The 24956-nt window shown below is 45.3% G+C and overlaps 1 protein-coding gene across 3 annotated transcripts in view; it reads right to left on the bottom strand.

The window, feature by feature from the left end:
• dgkb (diacylglycerol kinase, beta) overlaps window positions 1-24956 on the bottom strand; it is a 266844-nt gene that overhangs the window by 28317 nt on the left and 213571 nt on the right. For all 3 annotated transcript variants that reach the window (XM_061956152.1, XM_061956165.1, XM_061956159.1), the window contains one exon: window positions 17055-17250. In XM_061956152.1, the coding sequence (XP_061812136.1) occupies window positions 17055-17250 (196 nt within the window). The remainder of the gene's footprint in view (window positions 1-17054; window positions 17251-24956) is intronic.

Genomic DNA, 24956 nt, shown 5'->3' with positions numbered 1-24956 from the left:
TCGTGCGTGCGAAAGCGTTGGCTTGCTGCTGCCTTGTCGCGTTGGTTTCCTGGGCCAACGCAACGTGGCTGCTGTTGCCAGGAGGTGTTGTTGTTGTTGTTGTTGAGTGATGGACACGCGTCTGCTTCTATCTCAGCTGTGAGTGCACTGCTTTTCAGGGTCGCGCGTGTGTACATACACGCTGAGTTGACCTACTGACCCCGGGTCTTGGAGTTACAACCTCCCCCATGACGCTCTGGTGTCCATTTGTGTTGCCTGAGGCTGCAAAGTTACAAAACATCAGTGTGGGAACGACACGTTGCTAATCACAAAGACAACAATCAATGTCTACACAACAACAAGGCAGCAAGCTTCCAGAGAATGTTGTTGTGCTCTGCACATTTCTTTTCGGGATTAACTGAAGATTGATCAAGAATCTTGTTGATCATGTGGAATTACAAACCCCGTTTCCATATGAGTTGGGAAATTGTGTTAGATGTAAATATAAACGGAATACAATGATTTGCAAAACATTTTCAACCCATATTCAGTTGAATATGCTACAAAGACAACATATTTGATGGGGTTTTTTTTGCAAATAATCATTAACTTTAGAATTTGATGCCAGCAACAAGTGACAAAGAAGTTGGGAAAGGTGGCAATAAATACTGATAAAGTTGAAGAATGCTCATCAAACACTTATTTGGAACATCCCACAGGTGAACAGGCAAATTGGGAACAGGTGGGTGCCATGATTGGGTATAAAAGTAGATTCCATGAAATGCTCAGTCATTCACAAACAAGGATGGGGCGAGGGTCACCACTTTGTCAACAAATGCGTGAGCAAATTGTTGAACAGTTTAAGAAAAACCTTTCTCAACCAGCTATTGCAAGGAATTTAAGGATCTCACCATCTACGGTCCGTAATATCATCAAAGGGTTCAGAGAATCTGGAGGAATCACTGCACGTAAGCAGCTAAACCCGTGACCTTCGATCCCACAGGCTGTACTGCATCAACAAGCGACATCAGTGTTTAAAGGATATCACCACATGGGCTCAGGAACACTTCAAAAACCCACTGTCAGTAACTACAGTTGGTCGCTACATCTGTAAGTGCAAAGTAAAACTCTCCTATGCAAGGCGAAAACCGTTTATCAACAACACCCAGAAACGCCGTCGGCTTCGCTGGGCCTGAGCTCATCTAAGATGGACTGATACAAAGTGGAAAAGTGTTCTGTGGTCTGACGAGTCCACATTCCAAATTGTTTTTGGAAACTGTGGACGTTGTGTCCTCTGGACCAAAGAGGAAAAGAACCATCCGGATTGTTTTAGGCGCAAAGTTGAAAAGCCAGCATCTGTGATGGTATGGGGGTGTATTAGTGCCCAAGACATGGGTAACTTACACATCTGTGAAGGCGTCATTAATGCTGAAAGGTACATACAGGTTTTGGAGCAACATATGTTGCCATCCAAGCAACGTTACCATGGACGCCCCTGCTTATTTCAGCAAGACAATGCCAAGCCACGTGTTACATCAACGTGGCTTCTTAATAAAAGAGTGCGGGTACTAGACTGGCCTGCCTGTAGTCCAGACCTGTCTCCCATTGAAAATGTGTGACGCATTATGAAGCCTAAAATACCACAACGGAGACCCCCTGACTGTTGAACAACTTAAGCTGTACATCAAGCAAGAATGGGAAAGAATTCCACATGAGAAGCTTAAAAAATGTGTCTCCTCAGTTCCCAAAGGTTTACGGAGTGTTGTTAAAAGGAAAGGCCATGTAACACAGTGGTGAACATGCCCTTTCCCAACTACGTTGGCACGTGTTGCAGCCATGAAATTCTAAGTTAATTATTATTTGCAAAAAAAAAATAAAGGTTATGAGTTTGAACATCAAATATCTTGTCTTTGTAGTGCATTCAATTGAATATGGGTTGAAACGGATTTGCAAATCATTGTATTCCGTTTAAAATTTACATCCAACACAATTTCCCAACTCATATGGAAACAGGGTTTGTAGATTAAGTTTATTTCTGCATCAACAAGGTTACAGTGGGTCCGGGTTAGTTTTTCAGTTGATAAGACCTGATAATACCGTATCATCTCTTTCTCTATTGGACTTATCTGCTCACTGATGCTACCTGGTGGTTGATTGATGCTTCATACTAGTGTTGTACAGTATATCGGCACTAATAAACTTCCACAGTAAAAATTTATTAAAAAAAGGTAATATGCTGCATTTTTTTTTTCATGCGCCTGATGGCCATACTTGCCAACCCTCCCGAATTTTCCGGGAGACTCCCGAATTTCAGTGCCTCTCCCGAAAATCTCCCGGGACAACCATTCTCCTGAATTTCTCCCGATTTCCAGCCGGACAACAATATGCGAACCTGAGTGAGGACAGCCTGTCGTCACGTCCGCTTTTTCTCCATATAAACAGCGTGCCGGCCCAGTCACATTATAACATCTACGGCTTATGGAGAGTGCACAACAAGAAGGAGACGAAGCAGAAGAACGAAGAAGAGACAGTCATGGAGACGACGAGTAAGAAGAAGAAGTACGCTTGCAAGTTCCAAAATGATTGGAAACAAGAATTTCAGTTCATCCAGGACAGCTCAAAGGGGAAGGGGTATGCTGCCTGCGAATTTTGTTGCTCAGACTTCTCCATTGAACACGGTGGCCGAACGGATATACTCATTCATGAACGGTCAGAGAAGCACAAGGCTGGTCACAGCCCAGTATTATGGGCCACCTTGCTAATTGGAGACCCGAGGGTGTAACATATGCCGAGACAAAGATGGCTATGCTGATAGCTGCAAGCAACATCCCGTTCTCATTTGCGGATGTTTTCAACAAATCTGTGAAGGATATGTTCCCGGATTCAGAGATCGCTCGCCAGTACTCAAATGGCAGAACAAAGGCTACTCAAATAGTGAAAGGTAAGTGTTATATTTTTTTTTAAGTAAGCAGCAAGTACAGTACAGTTAGTAAAGAACTGTGTTTTCATTACTGTGTACTGTACTATATATATAAGAAATACTTGAATTTCAGTGAATTCTAGCTATACATATACTCCCCCCCCCACCAATCTCCCGAATTCGGAGGTCTCAAGGTTGGCAAGTATGCTGACGGCATGTCGCGAGTCAACAGCAACACACACAGACCACTTACAAGCGGTAACAGAGTGGAGACTGAAGAGGCAGAATGGCTTTAAAACTAATGATAAAGGTAAAGCTATAAACATCGAAGCGTTACTCTTCAAGCGGTGTTTTAAAACATAGCTAGCTAGCGGCTAATGTCCGTCTGGAGTGTTTTATCTACTTCTATATTATTAATCCTCGCCTCCATGGCGAAAAATTAACTGGGTTTCTTACAAGTATCATTTAAGTTAAAAAAAAGTGAAAGTACCCATGATTGTCATCATCCCTGCAGTACGAGGAATAACTAAACATGCTTCACTACACACCGTAGGAGGATACGATAGCTAACCGCTAACAGGGAGCTGGCTCTCCCGAATGTAAACAAATGGATTGATCGATACAAATATAGACTGTAACGATACCAAATACAAGAGCCATATAAATTTGATATACAATGATTACATCGATATTTTTTATTACCCCATTATTTTTTTTACTGTCCAAAAAGTCAAGAAACACTACTTGGTGTTAGATGGATACCCAAATTTGTGGTATCACCCAAAACCTATGTAAAGTATCAAACAACAGAAGAGTAAGTGATTATTACATTTTAACAGAAGTGTAGATGGAACATGTTAATACAGAAAGTAAGCAGATATTAACAGTAAATGAAGAAGTAGATTAGTAATCCATTTTCTACCATGTGTACCTCATAATTTTGACAAAATAATAGAATGGGAAATGACACAATATGTTACTGCATATGTCAGCGGCTAAATTAGGAGCCTTTGCTTGCTTACTTACTACTAAAAGACAAGTTGTCTTGTATGTTCACTATCTTATTTAGAAAACCAAAATATGTTTTTGATTGCAATAGAAACACTTAATGTTTCATCATCCCCAAGATTTTCTGTTAGAATTTTGCCAATAATTAAATTTTTTGTGGTCCCCCTTTATTTTGAAAAGTATCAAAATACATTTTGGTACCAGTACCAAAATATTGGTACTTCAGACACACATGATTCTCACAGGAATGAAGCAAAACTACAACCGTACCTACTGTAGCTCCAAAGTATGCTAAATGGTAGAGACGTCCGATAATATCGGACTGCCGATATTATCGGCCGATAAATGCTTTAAAATGTAATATCGGAAATTATCGGTATCGGTTTCAAAAAGTAAAATGTATGACTTTTTAAAACGCCGCTGTATGGAGTGGTACAGGGACGTAGGGAGAAGTACAGAGCAGTTGCGTCTCCCAGTTATTGCCAACCCTCCCGATTTTCCTGGGAGACTCACAAATTTCAGTGCCCCTCCCGAAAATCTCCCCGGGCAACCATTCTCCCGAATTTCTCCCGATTTCCACCCAGACAACAATATTGGGGGCGTGTCTTAAAGGCACTGCCTTTGTGTGCCGGCCCAGTCACATAATATCTACGGCTTTTCACGCACACAAGTGAATACAAGCAACAGCCATACAGGTCACACTGAGGGTGGCCGTATAAACAACTTTAACACTGTTATAAATATACACCACACTGTGAACCCACACCAAACAAGAATGACAAACACATTTCGGGAGAACATCCGCACGGTAACACAACATAAACACAACAGAACAAATACCCAGAACCCCTTGCAGCACTAACTCTTCCGGGATGCTACAATATACACCCCCCGCTACCCCCCAACCACCGCCCCCCCGTCCCCAACCCCACCCACCTCAACCTCCTCATGCTCTCTCAGGGAGAGCATGTCCCAAATTCCAAGCTGCTGTTTTGCGGCATGTTAAAATAAATAAAGCACTTTGTGACTTCAAAAATAAATATGGCAGTGCCATGTTGGCATTTTTTTTCCATAACTTGAGTTGATTTATTTTGGAAAACCTTGTTACATTGTTTAATGCATCCAGCGGGGCATCACAACAAAATTAGGCATAATAATGTGTTAATTCCACAACTGTATATATCGGTATCGGTTGATATCGGAATCGGTAATTAAGAGTTGGACAATATGGTAATATCAGATATCGGCAAAAAAGCCATTATCGGACATCTCTGGTAAAAAACATACTTTATGTCAACAAGCAGGTTAGTTCAGGCTCGACTAGATTGTTGCCTGATTTATATAGGCTAGTAAGGTAAAGTTTTGCACCTGACAAGTTTCGGCTATCTTGCTTCTGCAGCCTTCATCAGAGGTGTCACGTGATGTTAGCGTGACGTCATCTGTGACGTGTTATATGGATTGTTCCATCCCACCTGAAGTGGTGGGATGGCGGTGTCCCCTGGTGTGCGCCAGGGGTAGGGCGGGGCGCCCCCTGTCGTCTGGATGTCTAACAAACGGCCGGGGGCGCACACCAGGGGACACCGCCATCCCACCACTTCAGGTGGCGCTGGAGCTACAATCGGGCGGAAGGCGGGGTACACCCTGGACAAGTCGCCACCTCATCGCAGGGCCAACACAGATAGACAGACAACATTCACACTCACATTCACACACTAGGGCCAATTTAGTGTTGCCAATCAACCTATCCCCAGGTGCATGTCTTTGGAGGTGGGAGGGAGCCGGAGTATTGATTGATTGATTGATTGAGACTTTTATTAGTAGGTTGCACAGTGAAGTACATATTCCGTACAATTGACCACTAAATGGTAACACCCAAATAAGTTTTTCAACTTGTTTAAGTCGGGGTCCACTGATTCATGATACAGATATATACTATCAGATATATACTATCATCATAATACAGTCATCCATCCATCCATCCATCCATCCATCTTCTTCCGCTTATCCGAGGTCGGGTCGCGGGGGCAGCAGCCTAAGCAGGGAAGCCCAGACTTCCCTCTCCCCAGCCACTTCGTCCAGCTCTTCCTGTGGGACCCCGAGGCGTTCCCAGGCCAGCCGGGAGACATAGTCTTCCCAACGTGTCATGGGTCTTCCCCGCGGCCTCCTACCGGTCGGACGTGCCCTAAACACCTCCCTAGGGAGGCGTTCGGGTGGCATCCTGACCAGATGCCCGAACCACCTCATCTGGCTCCTCTCGATGTGGAGGAGCAGCGGCTTTACTTTGAGCTCCCCCCGGATGGCAGAGCTTCTCACCCTATCTCTAAGGGAGAGCCCCGCCACCCGGCGGAGGAAACTCATTTCGGCCGCTTGTACCCGTGATCTTGTCCTTTCGGTCATAACCCAAAGCTCATGACCATAGGTGAGGATGGGAACGTAGAATGACCGGTAAATTGAGAGCTTTGCCTTCCGGCTTAGCTCCTTCTTCACCACAACGGATCGATACAGCGTCCGCATTACTGAAGACGCCGCACCGATCCGCCTGTCGATCTCACGATCCACTCTTCCCTCACTCGTGAACAAGACTCCGAGGTACTTGAACTCCTCCACTTGGGGCAAGATCTCCTCCCCAACCCGGAGATGGCACTCCACCCTTTTCCGGGCGAGAACCATGGACTCGGACTTGGAAGTGCTGATTCTCATCCCAGTTGCTTCACACTCGGCTGCGAACCGATCCAGTGAGAGCTGAAGATCCTGGCCAGATGAAGCCATCAGGACCACATCATCTGCAAAAAGCAGAGACCTAATCCTGCAGCCACCAAACCAGATCCCCTCAACGCCTTGACTGCGCCTAGAAATTCTGTCCATAAAAGTTATGAACAGAATCGGTGACAAAGGGCAGCCTTGGCAGAGTCCAACCCTCACTGGAAACGTGTCCGACTTACTGCCGGCAATGCGGACCAAGCTCTGGCACTGAGCATACAGGGAGCGGACTGCCACAATCAGACAGTCCGATACCCCATACTCTCTGAGCACTCCCCACAGGACTACCCGAGGGACACGGTCGAATGCCTTCTCCAAGTCCACAAAATACATGTAGACTGGTTGGGCAAACTCCCATGCACCCTCAAGGACCCTGCCGAGAGTATAGAGCTGGTCCACAGTTCCACGACCAGGACGAAAACCACACTGTTCCTCCTGAATCCGAGGTTCGACTATCCGGCGTAGCCTCCTCTCCAGTACACCTGAATAGACCTTACCGGGAAGGCTGAGGAGTGTGATCCCACGATAGTTAGAGCACACCCTCCGGTTCCCCTTCTTAAAGAGAGGAACCACCACCCCGGTCTGCCAATCCAGATGTACCGCCCCCGATGTCCACGCGATGCTGCAGAGTCTTGTCAACCAAGACAGCCCCACAGCATCCAGAGCCTTAAGGAACTCTGGGCGGATCTCATCTACCCTTGGGGCCCTGCCACCGATGAGCTTTTTAACTACCTCAGCAACCTCAGCCCCAGATATAGGAGAGCCCACCACAGACTCCCCAGGCACTGCTTCCTCATAAGAAGACGTGTTGGTGGGATTGAGGAGGTCTTCGAAGTATTCCCTCCACCGATCCACAACATCCGCAGTCAAGGTCAGCAGAACACCATCCCCGCCATACACGGTGTTGATAGTGCACTGCTTCCCCTTCCTGAGGCGGCGGATGGTGGTCCAGAATTGCTTCGAAGCCGTCCGGAAGTCGTTTTCCATGGCTTCCCCGAACTCCTCCCATGTCCGAGTTTTTGCCTCTGCGACCGCTGAAGCCGCACACCGCTTGGCCTGTCGGTACCTGTCCGCTGCCTCAGGAGTCCTATGAGCCAAAAGAACCCGATAGGACTCCTTCTTCAGCTTGACGGCATCCCTCACCGCCGGTGTCCACCAACGGGTTCTAGGATTACCGCCACGACAAGCACCAACTACCTTGCGGCCACAGCTCCAATCAGCCGCCTCGACAATAGAGGCGCGGAACATGGTCCATTCAGACTCAATGTCCAGCACCTCCCTCGTGACATGTTCAAAGTTCTTCCGGAGGTGGGAATTGAAACTCTCTCTGACAGGAGACTCTGCCAGACGTTCCCAGCAAACCCTCACAATGCGTTTGGGCCTGCCAGGTCTGTCCGGCATCCTCCCCCACCATCGCAGCCAACTCACCACCAGGTGGTGATCGGTAGAAAGCTCCGCCCCTCTCTTCACCCGAGTGTCCAAAACATGAGGCCGCAAATCCGATGACACAACTACAAAGTCGATCATGGAACTGCGGCCTAGGGTGTCCTGGTGCCAAGTGCACATATGGACACCCTTATGTTTGAACATGGTGTTCGTTATGGACAATCTGTGACGGGCACAAAAGTCCAATAACAAAACACCGCTCGGGTTCAGATCCGGGCAGCCATTCTTCCCAATCACGCCTCTCCAGGTTTCACTGTCGTTGCCAACATGAGCATTGAAGTCCCCCAGTAGCACGAGGGAATCACCCGGGGGAGCACTCTCAAGTACTCCCTCGAGTGAATCCAAAAAGGGTGGGTACTCTGAGCTGCGGTTTGGCGCGTAAGCGCAAACCACAGTCAGGACCCGTTCCCCCACCCGAAGGCGGAGGGAAGCTACCCTCTCGTCCACCGGGTTGAACTCCAACGTACAGGCTCTGAGCCGGGGGGAAACAAGAATTGCCACCCCAGCCCGTCGCCTCTCACTGTCGGCAACGCCAGAGTGGAAGAGAGTCCAGCCCCTCTCGAGAGAACTGGTTCCAGAGCCCTTGCTGTGCGTCGAAGTGAGTCCGACTATATCTAGCCGGAACTTCTCCACTTCGCGCACTAGCTCAGGCTCCTTCCCCCCCAGCGAGGTGACGTTCCACGTCCCAAGAGCTAGCTTCTGTAGCCGAGGATCGGACCGCCAAGTGCCCTGCCTTCGGCTTCCGCCCAGCTCACATCGCACCCGACCTCTATGACCCCTGCTATGGGTGGTGAGCCCATTGGAGGGGGGACCCACGTTGCCTCTTCGGGCTGTGCCCGGCCGGGCCCCATGGGGACAGGCCCGGCCACCAGGCGCTCGCCATCGTGCCCCACCTCCGGGCCTGGCTCCAGAGGGGGGCCCCGGTGACCCGCGTCCGGGCGAGGGAAATCTGGGTCCTTGTTTTTTATTATTCATGGAGGTCTTCGAGCCGCTCTTTGTCTGATAATACAGTCATCACACAAGATAATCACATTGAATTATTTACATTATTTACAATCCGGGGTGTGGAGGGGGGTGGGGGGGTAGGTTTGGTTGTTATCATTAGTCATCAACAATTGAGAACAGAGAAATGGATATTGGAACAGTGTAGGTCTGACTTGGTAGGATATGTACAGCAAGTAGTGGGCAGAGAGAGAAAGAGAGAGAGAGAGATCAGAAGGCATAAGAAAAAGTATCGGCATTTGATTGTTAACAATCCGGGGAGGGTGTTAGTTTAGGGTTGTAGCTGCCTGGAGGTGAACTTTTATAGCGGTTTTGAAGGAGGATAGAGATGCACTTTCTTTTATACCTGTTGGGAGCGCATTCCACATTGATGTGGCATAGAAAGAGAACGAGTTAAGACCTTTGTTAGTTCGGAATCTGGGTTTAACGTGGTTAGTGGAGCTCCCCCTGGTGTTGTGGTTATGGCGGTCATCAAGTAGTTTGACATGTACTTCGGTATCAGGGAGGTGTAGCGGATTTTATAGACTAGGCTCAGTGTAAGTTGTTTTACTCTGTCCTCCACCCTGAGCCAGCCCACTTTGGAGAAGTGGGTAGGAGTGAGGTGGGATCTGGGGTGGAGGTCTAGAAGTAATCTGACTAGCTTGTTCTGGGATGTTTGGAGTTTAGATTTGAGGATTTTGGAGGTGCTGGGGTACCAGGAGGTGCATGCAGAGAACATGCAAACTCCACACAGAAAGATCCCGAGCCCGGGATTGAACCCAGGACTACTCAGGACCTTCGTATTGTGAGGCAGACGCACTAACCCCTCTTCCACCGTGCTGCCCTCTATATAAATCAACCATTTATAATACACATTAGTAAGCTAAATGAACCTCTTCAACATAGATTGTTGCCTTAACAGGCAGCTACATAAAAGTCCACATAAAACAATCAGATAGCAAGTGGACTTTTAGTGCGGGACCATAGTCAACACAATTGTTTACCACAGAAGGTAGGGGTTATTCAGGCCCATTATTGCAAAGTTGAAGCTTAGTGCGGGACCTTCGTGAACTAAAGTTACGACAAGAGCAAATTTTAATTCTGCTTTGTGGCCTAGACGGGCTGCTACAGAAGTCAAAACACGCTAATGGAAATGATGCAACGAAAACAAAAGCGTAGATTCATGGGAAATCTGAAAATAGAAATACCACAAATAGAGATGATAAGTAATGATAGGTATCTTGGGAGCGCCTCATTAATGTACCACATTAGGTGTCACCACTCAAGTATGTGTTACTTTGTTTATTTAGCCTCGGGAATCATCCTATTCAATCTATCGATTGTGAATCAATCAATCAATTCATTCAAACGCGAGGAGGTTAGCTCAGAGCCTTTACTTTCAAGACATGGCAGATCCACTTTGACCTGATGCGGGTAGAAACACACTGCACCCCAGCACCATCGACAAAAAAAGCATGAGGATGAGCTGCTGTGGTCCAACGAGCGACAGTTTGATGGCGGAGGACGACAAGACAGTGACGCATGAGTCCGACTAAGGGGAAATGGCGGGAGGCGGAACGCCGGGGCCCGTCCTCCAATGAGCGCTTCACGGGACTTGTCTCGGGGCATCAGTCCCGTGGAGGAGACACCTTCCCTTGCAAAAACTCACTCCCATTGTAAATAATTCACTCCGCAGCCATTCCCTTCCACCTGAGGGGCTTGTCTCCTGGCGTCACCAGCAGGATGATTTAACAGCTCCCGAAAGGTCAAGTTTTTTTTCTCCCCCTCAGCCACTCAACCAAGCACCCACCCACAGAATAAATCCCTGCCAACGGTTCGATGCACGGCCGTGCTCGACCGTGCCCCCTCTGGGCTAATGGGCTTCTGTGTTTACTTTTAAATACGCCATAAGCTCAAAGCTAGGCTTCTCCCACATGGGGCACACACACCTCTACGACAGGATGTAACGATCTCAGCTGTGAATCACACAATCAGCCCAACACATGTTTTGCAAGGTGATTATTTGTACAGAAACAAAACTTTGCATCAACTAAACCGGCGTTTCTAAACCTATTGTTTGGCCCTAAGCGCCCCCTAGAGTGCCAACCAAAAAACATCTGTTTCTCACTGTGGGCCGTATGGGTTCTCAGTTGTTATACACTTTTCCACCACTTGTGGCAGTAATGACAATATCAAACAAACAAAAGAAGTCTGGAGTTAAAACTGTAGTGAAGTTTCTTAAGCGCAAAAATTATGACTACGCTCCAGGCCACCACGACCAATGTTCCGTCTAATTTTTCATGTGTGTGAGCAAACGCAAAAACTCCCTGAGCATTCAGTGGAGCCCATGTGAGCAACATCAGACGTGCACACTGTGGCTACACCAGCAGCACACCTGTCCCAAACCTGACTAAATAACAAGTTAAACCTCCATCCATCCATCCATTTTCTACCGCTTGTCCCTTTCGGGGTCGCTGGAGCCTATCTCAGCTGCATTTGGGCGGAAGGCGGGGTACACCCTGGACAAGTCCTCTCCTCATAGAAGGGCCAACACAGATAGACAGACAACATTCTCTTATTATTATAATCAAATGACAGCAGTCATTTCCATTTCTAATATAAGTGTTTAGGCCCACTTACAATGACAATAACAAAAATATTGTTTTTCATGAACTGTGTACTTGTATTGTTTGTCTGGGTGGAGGTCCTGCTTTGGAAATAATTTGTACCCCTTTCAGACATTGCATTTAGTTCCCATTAAAACATTCACATGTTGCACAATGAGATGTAAGCAGGGGATCATGTGTACATTCCTGCAACTTCCTGTTTGTAAAAAATATATTTTTATTAGTATTTATTTTATATACTAACAGCATTTCATGATTAATATTTATAAATTAAGATTCCTAATAAATGACACTAGAATAAGCACACATTTGATTGGTAAATCATAGTGTAACGACCTGGAATGATAAATGATAAATGATAAATGGGTTGTACTTGTATAGCGCTTTTCTACCTTCAAGGTACTCAAAGCGCTTTGACACTACTTCCACATTTACCCATTCACACACACATTCACACACTGATGGAGGGAGCTGCCATGCAAGGCGCTAACCAGCACCCATCAGGAGCAAGGGTGAAGTGTCTTGCTCAGGACACAACGGACATGACGAGGTTGGTACTAGGTGGGGATTGAACCAGGAACCCTCGGGTTGCGCACGGCCGCTCTTCCACTGCCCCACGCCGTCCCGCATAATGACACTTTATGTGTGGTGTTGGAGTTGTCTGACTTTTTGTGTGGCTGGAAACGCATCACTAGCTAAGTGCCATATGTGCATGTGTTGGCGCAAGTGAGAAAGAGCGAGCGGCTGCTGTTGATAAAACAAAGTTGCTTTCGGTCTGGTTTGTACTGCAGAAAATGACCAGTTTTGCTAGATATAATTTTTTTTTTTACTAATGTTTTGGTGATGTGTTTATGGCCGACAGTAAAGAGTTTTGCTCAATAATGTGATCGATGGAATTCATGTCCTCAAAGCGTCTCGACAGACGTTACAATATTTGAACAATGATGACGAAAACTGTTTTCTCTGTCGTGTCCGTGTCGTGTCGAAAATTGTTATGCGCTTATTTTTTTATTTGATTTTGTGTGTGGCATAGATTTGCCGTGCCCAATTGCACAGGCGCGCACCTTAGAGGGAACGTTGACCACAACCCTGAGAGGCATTAGAAAATGGATGGATGGATATATTATTATTACTTATTATTCATTTTATTAAGTTAAAATGTTTTATGAGTTTGTTCTTCTGCAGTTTATTTGATTGGTGTTTATTTTTGTAGTCAGTACAACCTCCTTGATAATATATCTGATTAACACATAGTTTCATATCATTTGATAAGGTCCATCCTCTTAAACTGAAAGTAGGTTGGATGTATTTATTGAATATGCATAAAAACATTAGATGACTAATTCAGTGGTATTATTTGAGTGGGGCCCAGGGCCACTTTGTAGTTGAACTAAACAATATGTCAGATTACATTAGGCCCTTTTCCACCGCATGGACTTTTACAGGAACTTTCCCATTTATCCGGGCGAATAAAGTTCCCCCAGTATTTCCACCAAAAACTACCCGAGTAGATTTAGTTCTTCAGGAACCTTTCAGAGTTCCTGCCTGCTCGGTGCGACTTTTGGAAGGTAGCCGGAACATTATCGGAGGTGGGCTGTGCTGTCGAACGCTGATTGGTTGAACACAGTTATTTTCAAACACACGGCCGCCATTAGAACATGTGCAGTGACTTGTTTATTTCTTATTTCTTGTGTATTCGTATTACAGCAAACTTGGCAATGTAGAGAAAGAAGAACGAAAGGAACTTTCGAAATGCAGGAACTTTTGTGGGGCATCTTTGTGCTGAAGAACGCTGATCAGTGGAAGTATCTTGGAATGTTTTTACTCTACTGTAATTTTTAAATATATGCAGTTTATTATTGTTTTTTTTTACAAAATTCATTTCGACACGCAAAGGTACGAGAAGTGCACGCACTCCTTTAAACGTATTTACAGAGTATGAAGCCGGACTCGAAGCAACGACCTCAGCTGCTTACTACTCTGACTTTGTTGGATAAAGGTTAAATAAATATGAAATCCATGCTGCAGTCTGCAGGTGTACCTAATGTTGTGGCCCAGCAGCGACTGCAGCACGGATTTCATATTTCATTCATTCACAACTCCTCCAACACGAACATTATTGTTTTTGCACTTTTGGCTTCTTATTAAATAACTTTTTCAAATACATTCAATCTTGCACATGGAAACTTTAAGTGTGGGCTTTAGTTGATATAACACTCCCGTCAGGGGGTGCATTCTACGCCGGGGATGCATTATCCGGCAGAACACCTGGAACCTGACGCTACAAGGTGTGTGTGTGTGTGTGTGGGGGGGGGGGTTGGAGGTAGCGGGGGTGAGTATTGTAGCCAGAAGAGTTAGGGCTGCATGGGATTCTGGGTATTTGTTCTGTTGTGTTCATGTTTTGTCACTGTGCGGATGTTCTACCAAAATGTGTTTGTCATTCTTGCGTATATTTCTAACAATGTTAAAGTTGCTTATACGGCCACTCTCAGTGTATCGCTGTTGATCAAGTATGCTTTGCATTTACGTGTGCGTGTGTACAGGAGCCGCTCATATCTTGTAACGTCAGCTCGTAGAGGACGCTAAAAGCAGTGCCTGTAAGGCACGCCCCCAAGACTGTGGTATACGAGATATAATGACTGATGAACACCTTCGTTCGATAATGAGGGATGCCTCAGCTCAAAGCCTGAGCCCCGACATTAATGAACTAGCATCCAAGAAAAGATGGCAGGTATCCGGCTTGGGCACATCAGATTAGATCAGTGTGTTGCAAACTGAGCAGTTTAAAGTCCTGAATGGTTGGTTATTCATTATTTTATTTTCAAATTTATTAGCCTGTGGAAAAAGTTAATGTTGCTATTTACCTCAGAAGGCTGCAAATAGAAAAGTGTCAGTCAATTTTTATTTAAATTGTATTTGATATGCCATTGATATTTTTTAATTATTATTGAAACTCGATTTTGCATGTCACTATAAAGTTATATAAGCCTTGCTTGTTCAATATTTAATGCAAAACTTGTTTGGGTCCCTATTAAAAGGTTAATTTGTTCAACTTTGGCCCGCGGCTTTGTTCAGTTTTAAATTTTGGCCCACTCTGTATTTGAGTTTGACACCCCTGATGTAGATGATCATATCTGCTGTACAGATTTACATTAGAAAAGAGAATTGTTGGATACTTATTTTGTTGCTTTATTTGTATTTCACTTTATTAAATGTTTGGGAATAATTTTATTAAACAAAACTAGTTTTCTTTTAAATTATATAGAAATTGATCAAAGCTGTTTATTTTATAGAGGAGGAATGTAGTAGATTATAGAACTGGCATCCAATGTTATTAAATGGTAAATGGGTTGTACTTGTATAGCGCTTTTCTACCTTTTTAAGGAACTCAAAGCGCTTTGACGCTATTTCCACATTCACACATTCACACACTGATGGCAGGAGCTGCCATGCAAGGCGCGAATCAGGATCCATCAGGAGCAAGGCTGAAGTGTCTTGCTCAAGGACACAATGGACGTGACTAGGATGGAAGAAATTGGGCATTGAACCAGTAACCCTCAGATTGCTGGCACAGCCACTCTCCCAACGCCGTCCTTAAAAAAGTATAGATTTTGAATCGAGTATCGTTTTGAATCAAAATTCGATTCTGAATTGAATTGTTACCCCCAAGAATCAAATTGAATCGAATCGTGTGTTGCCCAAAGATTCACAGCTCTAATTATTACAATCGAGTGTTACAATATAAAAAAATGTCCACTGTTTCTTAGAAAGTGAACGTTGACAGACACTGAAGGAAACATTGTTTTACACTTGTCACACTGAATATTTACATTGTCACTCTACTGTGAAAGTATTATTTCCTAATTTGCTTAAAACAATGGATGTCACCGCACAATTCTTTGCACACAAATACATGTTTGTAGTAATAAATATGATTAGAACATTTTTAGCAATATGTTTGAGTTCAATTGCAGTGTGTTTATCATAAACATTGCAGACACTTCATTTTACACATTAGTTTTTTGTTTTTTTGGACAATACCACAATAATATCGTATCGTGAAATTTCGATAATGTTACATCCCTAAAAACGAGAAATTGTGGATAATTAATAATACGTTCTACATATAATTATTCAGAAGCGGTTTTGCCATACTTGCCAACCTTGAGACCTCCAATTTCGGGAGGTGTGGGGGTGGGGGTGGGGGGCGTGGTTGGGGGCGTGGTTAAGAGGGGAGGAGTATATAGACAGCTAAAATTCACCAAGTCAAGAATTTCATTATATACATATATATATATATATATATATATATATATATATATACATCCTGAAAATATGCAAACAAAACTGTGTTTAGATAATTGATACTTCAAACTTGCATAAGTAAATATTAAGGAATATAACATAACTTGGCTTCTGAGAGCTTCAAAATGTAATGAATAAAATGTTAAAGTTGTTGATAAACAAGCAATTATTTTAATAATTAAATATGGTCATTTTAAATGAATTATTATGATCATTTAAAATTAATTATTTCAAATATGTTTATTTTAATGTATAATTCTATGGCTGAGTGTAATAAGGAGTCAGAAAAAATACAAATAAAAATATAATTAATTTTGATGTTTTTAGCAAAATATAGTAAAACATTTATTTTTTATTTTTTTTTTAATTAATATATATATTTATTTTTAGGTAAGATAAACATAATAATACAATTTATCTCTAGTCTGGATGTTTTAGTTCTTGTCACCCTGTTGTCCTCCCGTCATGAAAAAAGGCTGTCCTCACTCAGGTCGCTCCGGCTGAAAATCGGGAGATTTTCGGGAGAATATTTGTCCCGGGAGGTTTTCGGGAGAGGCGCTGAATTTCGGGAGGGTTGGCAAGTATGGGTTTTGCTTGTGCTTTTTATCAGGTTAGTTGTTTGGAAAACCTTTTATGTTAAAATGGGAAATTCAACTTGCTGCATTTCAGCAGGTATAGCAGCATGGTCCTTTCCTCTTTGGTCATTCATATATTCCCACTGACGGTCACACTTATGACATAAATGGACTGAGGGGTGTGTCCAACACCTCCCCCAGTCTGCTCCTATTAACTGAGCCTGTCCACGCTGCCCTCGCAGGCCATTAATACGCAAGTGACAGTTCCAAATAGTGACATGGTTTTACCTCCTTGTAGCACAACAAAATCTGCGGTCTGCGATTCACCTTGTCATCGCTGAAATATTCATGCACTTGGGAAAAGTTGGGCAGCAAGTTTGTGCTGGGGTCTGTCCAATAACAGCAAGGACAGAGCGCCCCTATCCTAAGTTGACACAAACTCTCCAAAAGTACCTTGAACTGCAAACATGAGCTCCTTGGGATCGGTCAAAGGTGTCCTTTTATCCTGGCCCTTCTTTCCAGCCTTGCGGTGGCCCCGCCTCTTCTTGCTCTCTCCCCAGAGGTTGGAGCCGCCATGCATGCTGGGAATGTTGAGGATGGCGATGCCCTCTAGGGAGATGCTGCTCAGGTCCAGAGTAACGCCGTCACACTTTTAGAGAGGGTGAAAGCAGGCGAAGGCAATTAAGACGCTCACACGTTATAATCATCTGTGCCACCGAGGTTGTGTTTTCATTTGTCAGCAGGTTTGTGCAAAATGACAAAATTGACTTTTTGTGGTGGGATTAGACTAAGTTTGTTGCAGTTATTGTAAAAAGTACAAACCCCGTTTCCATATGAGTTGGGAAATTGTGTTAGATGTAAATATAAACGGAATACAATGATTTGCAAATCCTTTTCAACCCATATTCAATTAAATGCACTACAAAGACAAGATATTTGATGTTCCAACTCATAAACTTAATTTTTTTTTTTGCAAATAATAATTAACTTAGAATTCCATGGCTGCAACACGTGCCAAAGTAGTTGGGAAAGGGCATGTTCACCACTGTGTTACATGGCCTTTCCTTTAAACAACACTCAGTAAACGTTTGGGAATTGAGAAGACACATTTTTTAAGCTTCTCAGGTGGAACTCTTTCCCATTCTTGCTTGATGTACAGCTTAAGTTGTTCAACAGTCCGGGGGTCTCCATTGTGGTACTTTAGGCTTCATAATGCGCCACACATTTTCAATGGGAGACAGGTCTGGACTACAGGCAGGCCAGTCTAGTACCCGCACTCTTTTACTATGAAGCCACGTTGATGTAACACGTGGCTTGGCATTGTCTTGCTGAAATAAGCAGGGGCGTCCATGGTAACGTTGCTTGGATGGCAACATATGTTGCTCCAAAACATGTATGTACCTTTCAGCATTAATGGGGTCTTCACAGATGTGTAAGTTACCCATGTCCTGGGCACTAATACACCCCCATACCATCACAGATGCTGACTTTTCAACTTTGCGCCTATAACAATCCGGATGGTTCTTTTCCTCTTTGGTCCGGAGGACACGACGTCCACAGTTTCCAAAAACAATTTGAAATGTGGACTCGTCAGACCACAGAACACTTTTCCACTTTGTATCAGTCCATCTTAGATGAGCTCAGGCCCAGCAAAGCCGACGGCGTTTCTGGGTGTTGTTGATAAACGGTTTTCGCCTTGCATAGGAGAGTTTTAACTTGCACTTACAGATGTAGTGGCCAACTGTAGTTACTGACAGTGGGTTTCTGAAGTGTTCCTGAGCCCATGTGGTGATATCCTTTACACACTGATGTCGCTTGTTGATGCAGTACAGCCTGAGGGATCGAAGGTCACAGGCTTAGCTGCTTACGTGCAGTGATTTCTCCAGATTCTCTGAACTCTTTGATGATATTACGGACCGTAGATGGTGAAATCTCTAAATTCCTTGCAATAGCTGGTTGAGAAAGGTTTTTCTTAAACTGTTCAACAATTTGCTCACGCATTTGTTGACAAAGTGGTGACCCTCGCCCCATCCTTGTTTGTGAATGACTGAGCATTTCATGGAATATACTTTTATACCCAATCATGGCACCCACCTGTTCCCAATTTGCCTGTTCACCTGTGGGATGTTCCAAATAAGTGTTTGATGCGCATTCCTCAACTTTATCAGTATTTATTGCCACCTTTCCCAACTTCTTTGTCACGTGTTGCTGGCATCAAATTCTAAAGTTAATGATTATTTGCAACAACAAAAAAACGTTTATCAGTTTGAACATCAAATATGTTGTTTTTGTAGCATATTCAACTAAATATGGGTTGAAAATGATTTGCAAATCATTGTATTCCGTTTATAATTACATCTAACACAATTTCCCAACTCATATGGAAACGGGGTTTGTATAAATGCACGATAAAATTGACATTATTTGAATAATGTATTTGCGTATTCAATAAATGCAATATAAAATAAAGTATTTAAACTGAAAAAAAAGCTTGAGTTACCCATACCTGACTTTACCATGAAATATAATCATTTAAATCCATGAGAAATGAACCGTTTTACACTTTCTCTGAAGTATAAGTTGTTTTTTTTAAACAAAAACACACAATTAAGTTTAAAATGCACACTTAAGTCATGTTTTTGGATTTTCTCTCAGTCCTGTTACCAGAACAGCCTCTCGGAAAAAAGTCACATGGGTGACAGGAAGTTGCATCATTCCCATCCTCTGCAGGTCACGAGAAGGCCAAAAGTAAACTCACTCATATTTTTTTGCGTGTTTGGTGTTATTTTAACCATTATGGGTTAAAACAGTGCTTCTCAATTTTTTCTGTTACGCCCCCCCTAAGAAGAGGAAAACATTTCGCACACCCCTCCTTCCCCATTCTCCACCTCGATTATAAATAGCATCATTTGCCTATAAAATTGCTATAAGTACACTTCTGCATAAAATTGTATCCTTATTAACATTAAAGGCAACAAAAAATAAAAAAATATAACAAAAAACTTTATTAACACTGTTTAAGTCTGTAACAGAAAAGATTTAAAGTCCATCAATTTGCCTTAGATTGAAATGAAAATCCTTATTTACAAACAGTTTTTGACCAACTTGAACCATTTGGTTTTGGTGTAAGCAAACAAAGGCTCCTAATTAGCCTGCGGACATATGCAGTAACATATTGTGTCATTTCCCATTATGAGGGATAGAAAATGTATTATTAATCTACTTGTTCATTTACTGTTAATATCTGCTTACTTTTTGTTTTAACATATTCTATCTATACTTCTGTTCAAATGTAATAATCACTTATTCTTCTGTTGTTTGATACTTTACATACATTTTGGTTGATACTAAAAATGTTGGTATCAATCCAATACCAAGTAGGTACACGGTCATACATTGGTCATAATGAAAGTTCTCCTGTATAGGGACGTATTTCCTGACTTTATAAACAATAAAAATGACAAAAGATTTTGTGATTATAGAAAATATCGATATAATCATTGTGTATAATTGATATCTTAGTAGATCCACACATGGCATTTGTTTACATTGAGCGGTGAGCTATTGGATCCTCTTACGGTGTGTAGTCCAGCATGTTTAGCTATTCCTCGTCCTGCAGGGATGATACTTGTAAAAAACTTACTTTATTTGTCGCCACTGTACCTAAAAACACTGGCGACTGCAGATGGACGTGAGCCGCTTGCAAGCCATGTTTTAAATCACCTCGGCGCGTCAGTGTTTGTAACTTCACCTTTATCGTTAGTTTTTAAGCCAAAATGCGTCCATTCTCCCTTTTCTGTCTACACAGTTTGTCTGCGTGTGCGTTGCGTTGCCTAACATGCGCCTTTTGCTTGTTTTACCAGTAAAGTCATAACGTGACGACGGTGTGCCGTCATGCCCGGGGGGGGGGGGAGTACCAGTATTTTTCAAAAGCAGTATAGTACCATACGGGCGGTATAGCTCGGTTAATAGAGTGGCCGTGCCAGCAACTTGAGGGTTGCAGGTTCGATCCCCGCTTCCGCCATCCTAGTCACTGCCGTTGTGTCCTTGGGCAAGACACTTTACCCACCCGCTCCCAGTGCCACCCACACTGGTGTAAATGTAACTTAGATGTTGGGTTTCACTATGTAAAAGCGCTTTGAGTCACTAGAGAAAGCGCTATATAAATATACTTCACTTTACACTTCACTTTTGAATTCATTAGTACCGCAGTACTTTATTAGTACTGGTATACCGCACAACCCTAATACACATATATATATATATATATATATATATATACCAGTGACGTGCAGTCCGGGGAGGCAGGTGAGGCGGGGCCTCATGTGCCATCATGGAAAGAAAAAAAAAGTAAAAAGAAAAAAAAAAAATTAAATTGTTATATGTATCCAGTGATTATACTATAAAGTTATTTTCCATTTAACTTCACCAGTTTTAGATTATTTGTATTCAAAATCGCTGAATTTTCACATTTGCCGTTCAAATACTGAGGTGAGTCAGCAGCCAGTTGAGCCTCGCCATGGATTGCGCAATGACTCGGCTAACTGCTGGCCTGCTGTGCAGTGAGACCGTATTGCTATATGAATTATATTATAAATTTCCATAGTTTAGTTAGCTGAGGTATATAATGTACAGTGTATTTTGTCAACAACTGTATGTGTGTAACGTATTTCTTGTGCTGAGCAATCATAAAACTGCTGCTTAGACGCACTGGGTGAGGCTCGCAGTAATCCCGCCTCCTGGTGGTAGAGGGCGGTAGTGATCCCAGGGAGCATTTCTGCGACTACTCGGCTGCAGAAGAAGTGACAACAAGCAGCAACAGTTAGCAGCGATCGTTTATTTTTTCCTCTCGCCTGAACTTTTAACATGGAGGATTACATATCTAAAATAAAACAGTTTTTGTTATGCCCGTTTGATTGTGGACTATTACCGACACCTTGTGGCGATGGGAAAATGCTCCGTGTCATCAGTTTGGGCACTTCCGATTTACGATGTTAGTTCAGTTCATGAGACAATAAGAAGTAGACACGTTGTGTTACCTCTTACAAGCCTTGGAAAAGATAAGTCTGTAAGTAAACTGTTAAACTTGTTTATGTGGCTCAATATGAAGGTGGAAAGTGGCTAAATTTGATAGTAAGATGTGTATTGAAAAACGATTTTGTGCACTAATTTAATGGATGTTTGAGGACTTAAAATGGCTGCCGGTCGTGTATTTCCATCCATCCATCCATCCATCCATCCATCCATCTTCTTCCGCTTATCCGAGGTCGGGTCGCGGGGGCAGCAGCTTAAGCAGGGAAGCCCAGACTTCCCTCTCCCCAGCCACTTCATCCAGCTCCTCCCGGGGGATCCCGAGGCATTCCCAGGCCAGCCGGGAGAGATAGTCTTCCCAGCGTGTCCTGGGTCTTCCCCGTGGCCTCCTACCGGTCGGACGTGCCCGAAAAACCTTCCTAGGGAGGCGTTCGGGTGGCATCCTGACCAGATGTCCGAACCACCTCATCTGGCTCCTCTCGATGTGGAGGAGCAGCGGCTTTACTTTGAGCTCCCCCCCGAATGACAGAGCTTCTCACCCTATCTCTAAGGGAGAGCCCCGCCACTCGGCGGAGGAAACTCATTTCGGCCGCTTGTACCCGTGATCTTGTCCTTTCGGTCATGACCCAAAGCTCATGACCATAGGTGAGGATGGGAACGTAGATCGACCGGTAAATCGAGAGCTTTGCCTTCCGGCTCAGCTCCTTCTTCACCACAACGGATCGATACAGCGTCCGCATTACTGAAGATGCCGCACCGATCCGCCTGTCGATCTCACGATCCACTCTTCCCCCACTCGTGAACAAGACTCCGAGGTACTTGAACTCCTCCACTTGGGGCAAGATCTCCTCCCCAACCCGGAGATGGCACTCCACCCTTTTCCGGGAGAGAACCATGGACTCGGACTTGGAGGTGCTGATTCCCATCCCAGTCGCTTCACACTCGGCTGCGAACCGATCCAGCGAGAGCTGAAGATCTTGGCCAGAGGAAGCCATCAGGACCACATCATCTGCAAATAGCAGAGACCTAATCCTGCAGCCACCAAACCAGATCCCCTCAACGCCCTGACTGCGTCTAGGAATTCTGTCCATAAAGGTTATGAACAGAATCGGTGACAAAGGGCAGCCTTGGCGGAGTCCAACCCTCACTGGAAACGTGTCCGACTTACTGCCGGCAATGCGGACCAAGCTCTGGCACTGATTATACAGGGAGCGAACTGCCACAATAAGACAGTCCGTTACCCCATACTCTCTGAGCACTCCCCACAGGACTTCCCGGGGTACACGGTCGAATGCCTTCTCCAAGTCCACAAAGCACACTGGTTTGGCAAACTCCCATGCACCCTCAAGGACCCTGCCGAGAGTATAGAGCTGGTCCACAGTTCCACGACCAGGACGAAAACCACACTGTTCCTCCTGAATCCGAGGTTCGACTATCCGGCGTAGCCTCCTCTCCAGTACACCTGAATAGACCTTACCGGGAAGGCTGAGGAGTGTGATCCCACGATAGTTGGAACACACCCTCCGGTTCCCCTTCTTAAAGAGAGGAACCACCACCCCGGTCTGCCAATCCAGAGGTACCGCCCCCGATGTCCACGCGATGTTGCAGAATCTTGTCAACCAAGACACCCCCACAACATCCAGAGCCTTAAGGAACTCCGGGCGGATCTCATCCACACCCGGGGCCTTGCCACCGAGGAGCTTTTTAACAACCTCGGCAACCTCAGCCCCAGAAATAGGAGAGCCCACCACAGATTCCCCAGGCCCTGCTTCCTCATAGGAAGACGTGCTGGTAGGATTGAGGAGGTCTTCGAAGTATTCCCTCCACCGATCCACAACATCCGCAGTCGAGGTTAGCAGAGCACCATCCCCACCATACACGGTGTTGACACTGCACTGCTTCCCCTTCCTGAGGCGGCGGATGGTGGTCCAGAATTGCTTCGAAGCCGTCCGGAAGTCTTTTTCCATGGCCTCCACGAACTCCTCCCATGTCCGAGTTTTTGCCTCCGCGACCGCTGAAGCCGCACACCGCTTGGCCTGTCGGTACCTGTTTGCTGCCTCAGGAGTCCCATGAGCCAAAAGAACCCGATAGGACTCCTTCTTCAGCCTGACGGCATCCCTAACCGCCGGCGTCCACCAACGGGTTCTAGGATTACCGCCACGACAGGCACCAACTACCTTGCGGCCACAGCTCCAATCGGCCGCCTCGACAACAGAGGTACGGAACATCGTCCACTCGGACTCAATGTCCAGCGCCTCCCTCGTGACATGTTCAAAGTTCTTCCGGAGGTGGGAATTGAAACTCTCTCTGACAGGAGACTCTGCCAGGCGTTCCCAGCAAACCCTCACAATGCGTTTGGGCCTGCCAGGTCTGTCCGGCATCCTCCCCCACCATCGCAGCCAACTCACCACCAGGTGGTGATCGGTAGAAAGCTCCGCCCCTCTCTTCACCGGAGTGTCCAAAACATGAGATCGCAAATCCGATGACACAACTACAAAGTCGATCATGGAACTGCGGCCTAGGGTGTCCTGGTGCCAAGTGCACATATGGACACCCTTATGCTTGAACATGGTGTTTGTTATCGACAATCTGTGACGAGCACAAAAGTCCAATAACAGAACACCACTCGGGTTCAGATCCGGGCGGCCATTCTTCCCAATCACACCTCTCCAGGTTTCACTGTCGCTGCCAACATGAGCGTTGAAGTCCCCCAGTAGAACGAGGGAATCACCCGGGGGAGCACTCTCCAGTACTCCCTCGAGTGAATCCAAAAAGGGTGGGTACTCTGAGCTGCCGTTTGGTGCGTAAACGCAAACAACAGTCAGGACCCGTCCCCCCACCCGAAGGCGGAGGGAAGCTACCCTCTCGTCCACCGGGTTGAACTCCAACGTGCAGGCTTTGAGCCGAGGGGCAACAAGAATCGCCACCCCAGCCCGTTGCCTCTCACTGCCGGCAACGCCAGAGTGGAAGAGAGTCCAGCCCCTCTCAAGAGAAGTGGTTCCAGAGCCCTTGCTGTGCGTCGAAGTGAGTCCGACTATGTCTAGCCGGAACTTCTCCACCTCACGCACTAGCTCAGGCTCCTTCCCCCCCAGCGAAGTGACGTTCCACGTCCCAAGAGCCAGCTTATGTAGCCGAGGATCGGACCGCCAAGCGCCCTGCCCTCGACTGCCGCTCAGCTCACACTGCACCCGACCTCTATGGCCCCTGCTATGGGGGGACCCACGTTGCCTCTTCGGGCTGTGCCCGGCCGGGCCCCATGGGGACAGGCCCGGCCACCAGGCGCTCGCCATCGTGCCCCACCTCCGGGCCTGGCTCCAGAGGGGG

The sequence above is a fragment of the Nerophis lumbriciformis genome, linkage group LG04, assembly GCF_033978685.3.
Source record: "Nerophis lumbriciformis linkage group LG04, RoL_Nlum_v2.1, whole genome shotgun sequence".
Taxonomy (NCBI): domain Eukaryota; kingdom Metazoa; phylum Chordata; class Actinopteri; order Syngnathiformes; family Syngnathidae; genus Nerophis; species Nerophis lumbriciformis.
This window is presented reverse-complemented; position numbering and strand designations above follow the sequence as displayed.